This window comes from Equus quagga, chromosome 11, assembly GCF_021613505.1.
Source record: "Equus quagga isolate Etosha38 chromosome 11, UCLA_HA_Equagga_1.0, whole genome shotgun sequence".
NCBI classification, from domain to species: Eukaryota; Metazoa; Chordata; class Mammalia; order Perissodactyla; family Equidae; genus Equus; species Equus quagga.
Window position 1 is genome coordinate 98,368,483 of NC_060277.1, and position 9,394 is coordinate 98,377,876.

Below are 9,394 nucleotides of genomic sequence, written 5' to 3' on the forward strand. Positions count from 1 at the left end.
AGGCCACTGACCCAATAGCTACTGGACGCTTAGTACATGCACAGGATGCACAAAGGTCCCCTAGTGGGGACACACCTGAACACACCATTCCCCAGGAAACATGCAGTACTAGAGGTACATCTGGGGGAGGACAGCAGGCTTCTTGGAGGTGACGTGGATTGCAGGGGTGTCTGCAGCACATCTTGTGCAAAGGTGGCATGTTCAGAGGCCAAGCAGTCCAGGGAGGATGGAGAACGGGGCGGGTGTGTGTGTGTGTGTGTGTGTCTGTCTGTCTGTGTGTGTCTGTGTGTGTCTGTGTCTGGAAGGTACTCTGGAGGGGGCAGTGAAAGGCTGGCCTGTCACACTAAGATGCTTTACTCAGCAGACACAGAGACATCAGTCAATGAGGGGGGCTCACTGGGCCAGGAAGGACGTGGCCCCTTCCCAAACCAGATGGGAGAATTCGGCTTCACCACCCCTCTCCCCCGCTGTCTAGGGCAGTGGTTCTCCTGGTAGGGCCAGAGGGAAGGCTGCAGGAGGCTCCCTTACCTTGGGTAAAACTCTCTTGTGCTGGAGCCATCTTCCTCACCCTTGTCTACACATTACTATCGCCTGGACAACTCCTAAAACTCCCAATGCCCAGGCTGCACCCCAAGCCAATGAAACAGAATGGATCAAGGTAAGACTCACACATGGGTATTCTTAAAAGTTCCGGGGGTGGGGGGGGTTCCAAGGTAGAGCCAAGGTTAAGACCCCTGTGCTAGAGGGACACAGGGAAGAGACAGGGAGGGCCTGCTCACAGAGCCCCTGTGTCGGGGAACTTACCAACTGTTCTTGAGGGGCCGAGGACCTGCCAGATCCCCCCACCCCCATCCCATTTCCCACCTCTCCCATGTGCCACATGAAAGGACACAAGAAGGGGACAAGGAATGAACACTCTTTGAGAAGCGTTTTCTACGTTTGTTTGCAACATGCCCATCTGCCCACGTGATAAGGGAAGGACTGGAGAGGCCTAGAAATTAGAACTTGAGAGGTCATTTTGGCCATACTCTGAGAGCTCCAACAACAGCTCAGAGCTGCTACTCAGCAGGGAATTTTGCATCTAAAAAGAAACCAAACCAGATCTGCAGGTGTTTCCTCCTCTCCCAACACCAGGCCTAAGGCACAGAGCAGAGGTCTGGGCAGAGCAGCCACAGGGTTCTGTCGCTCCCTAGTGGCAGGACCTGAGTACAGCTCCCATTCTCCACTTCTAACAGCTCCCTGCCAAATCCCCTCTCCCCTTCAACTGAGAAATATTTCAGGAGAACCTGCCATATAAGGCGCAAGAAATGCCCTACAGTCCTATACTCAATCCTGGCAGGCTGCTGTGGTCTCTGGCACCTCACACCGAGCAGAGGAGGCAGGTCGGTGCAGTGGGTATGAACTGGGGCTATGAAGCCAGACAGACAAGGGGCCAGCTCCTCCAGGACTCCCTGTGGGGCCTTGGGAAAATCACTACAGCTCAGCCTCTTCATCCGCCCAATGGGGTTAATACAGGACCTCACTCACAGGGTTGGTCAGGATTAGAAGGACGGCCCAGGAAAACAACCGTGTCTGACTTCCAGTAAGGGCCACAAGCAAGCTCACAGGTCTGGGTTTTCCCCTGAGCAAATATGACAGCCCCATCTCCCATTTAGACAGTAACAGATGACGCTTCTCTCTCTGCTCTGGCTGCTGGGGCTCAGTGCGAGGTTGGGCATTCCCCAGAGCACTGCCGCGGGGCTTCGTGACCAGCGCGTGAGCTTCTCTTCCTCGGTACTGATGTTCTACTCTGATTTGCTCTTGGTCTTCACTTCTTCCTACTTCGCTGTTTAGGTATTTCCTATACGTCTCCTCAAATCTTTTCCGGAATAAGATAGGATATAAACAAGTGAGACTTTATTTTAGACTTGGTAAGTTTTGTTCTTCCCACAGATATGCTGAGCTAGTTCAGTATATATTTTCAAATCCTACTATCTTTGATTAAGACAAAAGCCTTCTGTCTAAAAGACAGTGGTTCTAAAAATACACACATCAGAACTACCTTGGAGACTTAAAACATATTCTAATTCAGAAGGTTTGGGGTAGGCCCAGGAATCTATCATTTTTAAAAAGTTCCCAGCTGCTTCTGAGGCAGCAAGTCCAGCCCCTGGCCACGGAGCAGTGTTTGAGAATCTCCGGCCTGGAAACATAAAAAAGGGGTCATTAGTGAAAACAATAAACGTCAAATTCCTTTACAAAAATATAATTTTCTAAATAAAATAAATCTCACTTTATTCAACTGATGTGTTTCAAAAACAATGGGTGTCAATCCGAATCTGCAAATCAAACCCATTTAAACTCATCAGGGCAAAGGACTTAGGAAAAATCCTAGCAGTGAAGGCTTCTGTAAGATCGAGACTCTCCTACTCACTTGGTCTTTGAGTGTGGCTTTCCTTAGGGGGTCACACCTAGAGTAAAGGTCCACCGAATGAAGATATTCCCAAGTTCCTTGACACCCATCTGTCTTAAAACACAAGAGGCACACCAAAATCCTGTGTGTACAGACAGCAGAGGCTTTCTGGAGATTCTTGCACCAGCGCGACCTAAGAATTCACCCCAACTCCACTAGAGGGTGCTCCTTCCCTGGCCTGGAACGCTTCCCTACATTGGGGACTGTGGAGATAGAAGCATCCACTTGGCCAAGGTGTGTTTCTCACAGGTCACTGAAAGCCATTGTGAAAGAGGGAAGGCAATCACACGATGACATGAGGTCTCAGTGACCTTGGGTCTCCAGACACACTGTGGCTGCCGTTCCTTAGCCCCGGGCAGTAAGGACCCACAAACTGCCTCCACCATTTTTATTACAAAGTAGGGAGAATGGCTCTGAAGGTGCAGCATGAAGGAAGGCCTTACTTCTGGTTCATCAAGGCCAACAATCACTACAAAGGCGAGTGTGGAGCACACTGGTGTTCACTACAAATAGATGTCACATCAGCCAAGGGAGGGTGGGGGGAGTTTCCTCCTCCCACAGTTCAAGTCCAAATGGCTTAGCTGCTCCTTGTCCACCTCCCCCCAAAGTGTGCTGTCTGGCAGGATCCTCAGTTGCCCAGCGCTGCGCAGTTTGAAAATCCATTTTATGGACTGCTAAGAGCCCTCTGCTGGGTCCCTGGGAGAGGAGGGGTGCTGGGTGTGAAGGAAATTTCAAACTGTGCCTCCCCAAAGTTAGATTAGGTCTGAAGATGCCTGAATCCCTCTCTCCACCCTCCAGGCCACAGTTTTCACTCTGGCAAGGCCTTCAATCCTTTCACGAAGGGGTCACGGATTCCCCCTTTCTTGGAAACCCAGGTCCCCTGTTTAGCCCAGAGGGGTAGGAGCAATAGTGATCTCACCAAAAGTGTGAAATCAGTAACCAGGAAACTAATGTTAAAAATCTGTGACAATTAAGAAACATTCATCAAAGGGGGATCCACGCCACAGATGTGCCTGAAAAGACCAATACTGCTACAGAAACAGGTGGGAGGTAAATAAGGGAAGTGGAACAGAACACATACAGAAAAGGGAGGACAGAAGATAGTCCAAACGACAGGAAGCACAGACAGGAAGTAGGTGGGGCAAGACGATCAAGGTGGGGTTAATATTGACCAGGTTTCCAGTGTTTCTGGGAAGTTTTGAGTGTTATTTTTTGTATTGCCATGAGGCTACTGAGTCTAGGGCTGGTAAGGCCTGTTATGATAGATGAAAAAATTTGCTAACCAGGTCTTTCTGGTACTTTCAGCAATTAATCTCATTAAACAGACTGGCTTTAAAATAAATTCCACAATACGCTGGGTATTGATACAGACTTAATCCAGGATTGGTCACAGAAAGAAAAAGGTCCTGGTCCCTGAAAATAGTCTCACAAGGACATACGCACCAGGGACATCTCCAGGGTGGCCTCTGCCCACACTGGCCAGGGAGAATGGGGGCTTGGTGGGCAGTTGCTACTACATTTCAAGGAAGGGAAGAGAGCCAAAGAATTAGAGATGTTAAGACTAGAGATGAGACTGTAATTGACAAATTACTAACCTTTTCTCACAGCTACTTTCTAAGGGGCAAAGCCTCACCAAAGCCTGGGCATGGGTGCCAGGCTGCATTCTTGGAACCTTAAAAGCCAACAATTCTATTAACTGGAAAAAAATCAGTGACTAGGGTCTTCAGTCTCAAGACTGAACACTCCCAGGAATAACAGGGGCCTCATTTTAGAAAGGAGAAACACCCAACGATTGTAATGTGGAAAGTCTTACTCATTGTCAGTAACAGCGTCAATGCCTCTGTTTCCTCTAGGTAGCTGCTTCCAGGGAAGGATGACAAGTATTAGCAGTCAGTCATCTGTACGTCATTTGGGGCAGAGGGGGGAGGGCATGTGAATCCATCTACTATACTGGGCACATAAAAAGAGGGCCTCTTTCTCTTCCTCTCTTCACTTCTGCTCCAGCCTAGGAGCCAGAAAGCCTGGATGATGACCAAGTGTGGACAATCCTGTCCACAAGGCTCACCATGAAAGTCCTCTTGGGGCGTGCATCAACTCTGTGGACAAAACCACCAAAGCCATTCTCTTCCTCCCCCTTCCTTCTTCATCCCTTACCCTTACATCACTTCCTCCCCCAGTGAGAGTGACAGTAACAGTGAGAGAGAACAGGTACTTCTTTCATTTCCTAAGCACCATGCATCTTGGTAGCACTAACTTCCCCTCCAAGATGTACAGAAAACAGAGCAGGTTTGAAATTCCCACCAGGTTACAGATCATAATTACTTCCAAGTGGTCTTCACAGTTAAGACGGACATACATTTCAAAAGGTAGCCTTTGGGCCCCCTCTCTCACACACACTCTCACGCAGTGGGAATGCTGTTCAGTTGCTGGGCTTGGCCGGCTCACGTCAGGTACTGCACCACCAGGAACATGACCACGCAGGTGAGCAGCATCCCGCCAATCATGAAGTACTTGTCCTGGAAAGCCCGCTTCTCAATGAGCCGCATCACTGTGTTGGACAAGCCCAGCATGTTGGCAATGTCAAGGATCTTCTTCTGAGTCCCCTGGGGCAGACATAAAAAGAAAGAAAAACAAAGATCAACTCGTTTTGCCCAGGGCGGGTGAATGTCATTACGAGATGGGGCTTTCTTGGTCACGCCTAAAACATATAAAAAGCAGCATCAACAGGTACATACTCCTTTCATATGGTCAAATGACTTCTGATCAAGGTGCCAGAACAATGCAAGGGGGAAAGAAAAGTCTTTCCACAAATGCGCTGGAACAACTGGTTATTTAATAACTATCCCATATATGTATCATATACATACATATGTCTCGTAAATATCACATATATGTACACAAAAGAATCTTCGATTCATATTATACACAAATATTAATTTGAGATAAATCATAGAATTAAACATAAAAGCTAAAACTATAATAAAGCTTCCAGAAGAAAACATAGGAGAGTATCCAAAAACTGGAAACAATCCAGGTGTACACCAACCAGAGGATGGATTAATAATTTATGATATATCTGCACAATGTGATACTGCTCAGTAATAAAAAGGACCTAATTACCAACGTGTAACAACATGAATGAGCCTGGAAAACATTCCGGAGAGGAAGAAGCCACATATTAAATAGTAATACAAATACTTTTATATGAATTTCAGTAACAGGCGAAACTAATTTATAGTGAAATAAATCAAAATGGTGGTTGCCAGGGGAGGGGCAGACTGACCGGGAAAGGGCACGAGGATCTTTCAGGGGTGATGAAAATGGTCTAGTCTTGGTAGCAATGTGAGTTACAAAGGTGTATGCATTTGTCAAAATTCAATGACCTGTACAAATAAGGTCTGTATACCTCACTGTATGTATATTATACCTCAATAAAAAAATTTAAATTAGAATATTTTATATTAAAAAAAAGCTAACATCAAAAACCTCTGCTCTGCTACCTAGCTCCAAAATCCTTGCTATCAGCCTGTGCACTTTAGAAACCTCGGGGATTCTGCTGAGGACAATGGGTGTGAGTCAGTGTCCATGTCTACAAGAGGGTTTCAAAGTGGGCAAGATGGAACAACAGAAACACCAGACGCCAACACAGACAGACACCAACACAACGACCTAAAACTCCTTACATAAATATCACCACCCACCATCAAAAATAAAAAGGTATTTTATTCCTAAACCAATAGCCCAAACCACCCAGCCTGACCTTCCTCTCTGCTTCCTAATTTTCATTTTTATGCACATTCAGTTTCTTCCGAGGTAACAAATAGAAATGAATGCTGGCCAGACCCCAACTTACTTTTCACACAGCACCAATTACATTTGTATGGATGGCATCTAAGCTAAGGCCCCGCATCCATTTTTCAGATGAACGACACATTAACGAACAACTGAGAGAAGAGACAAGAGAAGTGAGAACACCACGAGGCATCGTGGACAAAAATTCAAAACTGATGTTCTGCCCAGACAATGACTGACAAGCCTCACCAAGAGATCTCTCAAGTCACACTTTAGTGCTGCCAAAGAGCCCAGAGACATGTTCTTCCTAGGACAGTGATGGTAAAAATTACTCTCGCTAAAGATTCTGCCAGGCTCTGAAAGCACAGACTGTTTCATCACCCTATGAAGTTCAAGTATCTAGCTTCTAAAATCACCTGAAAATTAACAGAAATTTCAAAAAATGTATTCATTTTCAACCACAAATTTCCACAAATCAAGGCTCAGCTCCTTCATGCTCTCTCCTATGTTCCTTTCAAATGGTTCAGGCAGAAAATTCCCCAACAGAAGTAGGGGTGAGACAGGTAGAGGGAATCCAGGGACATATAGGTAGCAGTAGGGTCACTGGAAATGCAGTCGGAAAACTCGCACTCCGAGCCCCAACCGCCTCACAGGGTCCGGGCACTTCACTCCTGGTGACAGTGTAGGGGCAGGAGGCGCTGGACTCCTCAGTGATACAGACCTCAGCAGGAAGCTAACATTTGCTTTAATAAGCTCTAACTCCTGCTGGGCCGACGTTAGCGTGGCATGGTGAGTCTTGTCCTAAAACGGTTTTACTGTTTTTCTGAGATATGGGAAGGTGGCCAGCAGTTTTCTAAAGAAAGGGCGGATTAATCATCATGTATCAGTTTAGATTACTGCAGGTGGCTCTTCTGAGGGGAGCACCCATGAAGCCGTCGGCGGCCACACTTCCAGATCATCTGAAGCACCGGGGCCATCAGCAGGAGGTAAGTGCCACTTGCGGCTCACATGACCTTCTCCCTGGTGAAGACGGCAGGGGCTGTGCAGAAATGCACTGAAGTCCCGCGGAGCTGACAGGCTCAACGTGGTCCAAGAAAAACTAAGATAAAGCTCGCACTTCCGAGAGACTGCTTCTCACAGCTCAGTGGCTGGGAGTGCTTCGTTCACAGGGGACCACACCCTGATAACAGGCACAGTCCACACCCCGTCATCCACAGGGTTGATACAGGAAAAGGGCTGAGGCTGAAACATCAGACTGACATCAGAGTCTGTGTAATGTTTCTGTAAACCACTCCCGGGGCTTTGAGTCTCAGCCACGGGGCAGGGCTTCTGGGAACACCTGTGACTGGAGAGAGAGTGAAGAGTCGTGCTCTAGAAGCTACCTGCTGCGGTCAACCACGGCAGCCCTGAGACACCACCGGGGGGCTCCGTTACAGCAGTACAAAAAGGTCTCAGGTATAAGGAAGTGACAGGAGGGATCCTATGGGAAAACACCTGAGAGAGACTGAGATGCCAAAGTACTGCCATGCCTTCCTTCTTCTGAGAGTGGAATCTATAAGCAAATTTCTTAGCCTATTATGGGTTCCTCTCGTAATAGTAGTCACTTTCATGATAAGAATAGGAAATGGAAAAAGACCTGGATACCAAGAGATGCCACATTATGGTTCATGGCAAGCACAAGAAACACCTACTGGCAAAGGGAATTTGGTTACTTTTGGATTCGAAATAATTCAACTCCAACAGGAAGGATCCCAAACTCAAAGGCTCTGTCTCACAACCATAATATCACAGTCTAAGGACAGTAATCAAAAAGTAAATGCAGGTACCAAACTGTTGGATGAGGCCAAAACAAAAGGGCTTCTTCCTGTCCCCCAGAAGGACCCCCACCTTCAAGGTCAGTCTCTGGGCCCTCAGTCCCTCCAGAATACTGTGCCCGCCTCCAATGAGGTCATCCATGCCGTGGTGGATTTTCTGGAGGGAGGAGTTAAACTGCAGTGACTCGTCCATCGGTATGGTGGTGTCAGAGTCCTGTGAAGGAAACGCAGGCACTGGATTAACTTTGCTTGCTGGTCAGCTCCTGGCTCCCACCGAGTCTGACCGCACTGCCTTTTGGTGAAGGCCAAGCCAGAAGAACAGCCAGAGGGAATGGCGCAAGAATCAGAGGAACCTAACAGAGAAGGAAAAGCAAAGCAAAGATCTGAGGTGGCCTCTGTTCACTCAGGGGAAGAGGAACTTCCCTCAGACTTGTCACTTTCCAAATGAGTTCCTCTACACAGTCTGGTTAATTCCTGCCCCAGTGTCATTATCCCCACTTAGGAAAAACTCTATTCTTTTAAGACCTCACTGTGCTTCTCCTAAAGGCTTTCTCTGATCACTGACTCACCTAGCTTGTAGCAAACGTTCCTGCCCTTGGCCTACCCCTTAAGGCGGTATTAGACGTCTGTTTTTGGTCTTGGGTTATTTTATGTATAGCTTATCCCTCCAATTAGACTGAGCCTGACTAAGGACAGAGAGACCATGCTTTCTATTGAAGGCCTAATGGTGTTCGGGATGGGACTATTTTCCTAAGCAGGGAAGAAAAGTCTGTAAAGAAATGAAGGGAGAAAACACTAATACTGATCAAGTGCTTTCCACTTTACATGCTCATTACCCTAGGCTCACTTAATCCTCATTCTAACCTTACGAGGTAGTTACTCTATTATGCCCATTTTAGAGATGAAGACACTGAAGCCCAGAGAGGCGGAATAACTTGTCTAAGATCACACAGAGCTGGTAAGAAGTCCAGCGGGGCATGAATCCCAGTACTGAGTACAGAGCCTACCCTCTTAACCATCCTGTAGGGAGAAACACCAAGACCAATCCTAGGGCTCTGATTTTACACCGAAAGCAGTCTGCACATAGAAGCCAGTCAAGAACTCCCATAATACTCTTCTCTTTCCCACCACCTGATGATCACAAACTCTTCTGTCATGCCAGGTGTTTTTACCACTCTCAATTATCACACAGAGGTTAAACCATCCTTTATATGCTGCTCAAGGTCAGAATCTTTTTTTTTTTTTTTTTTTTGTGAAGGATTCTCCCCCCTGGCTCAATTTTGCTGCCGCAATTTTTTTTTTTTTTTTTTTTTGCTGAGGAAGACTAGCCCTGAGCTAA

The 9,394-nt window shown here is 47.0% G+C and overlaps 1 protein-coding gene across 11 annotated transcripts in view; it reads right to left on the reverse strand.

The window, feature by feature from the left end:
• Positions 1-1,874: 1,874 nt before the first annotated feature.
• The window catches only part of GOSR2 (golgi SNAP receptor complex member 2), a 20,100-nt gene continuing 12,580 nt past the window's right edge, over positions 1,875-9,394 (reverse strand). The window contains exons 5-9 of one of the 11 annotated variants that reach the window (XR_006890644.1): positions 8,129-8,269; positions 4,895-5,052; positions 2,411-2,503; positions 2,270-2,315; positions 1,875-2,179 (exon numbers count right to left, since the gene is read on the reverse strand). Coding sequence is in view for 7 of the 11 variants with exons in the window: in XM_046675935.1 (XP_046531891.1) it covers positions 2,068-2,179; positions 4,895-5,052; positions 8,129-8,269 (411 nt within the window). In the remaining 4 variants the exon portion in view is untranslated. Of the gene's footprint in view, positions 2,180-2,242; positions 5,053-8,067; positions 8,270-9,394 lie in introns of those variants that run through there. The other 10 variants (XR_006890643.1, XR_006890645.1, XM_046675937.1 and 7 more) reach the window with 10 other exon arrangements.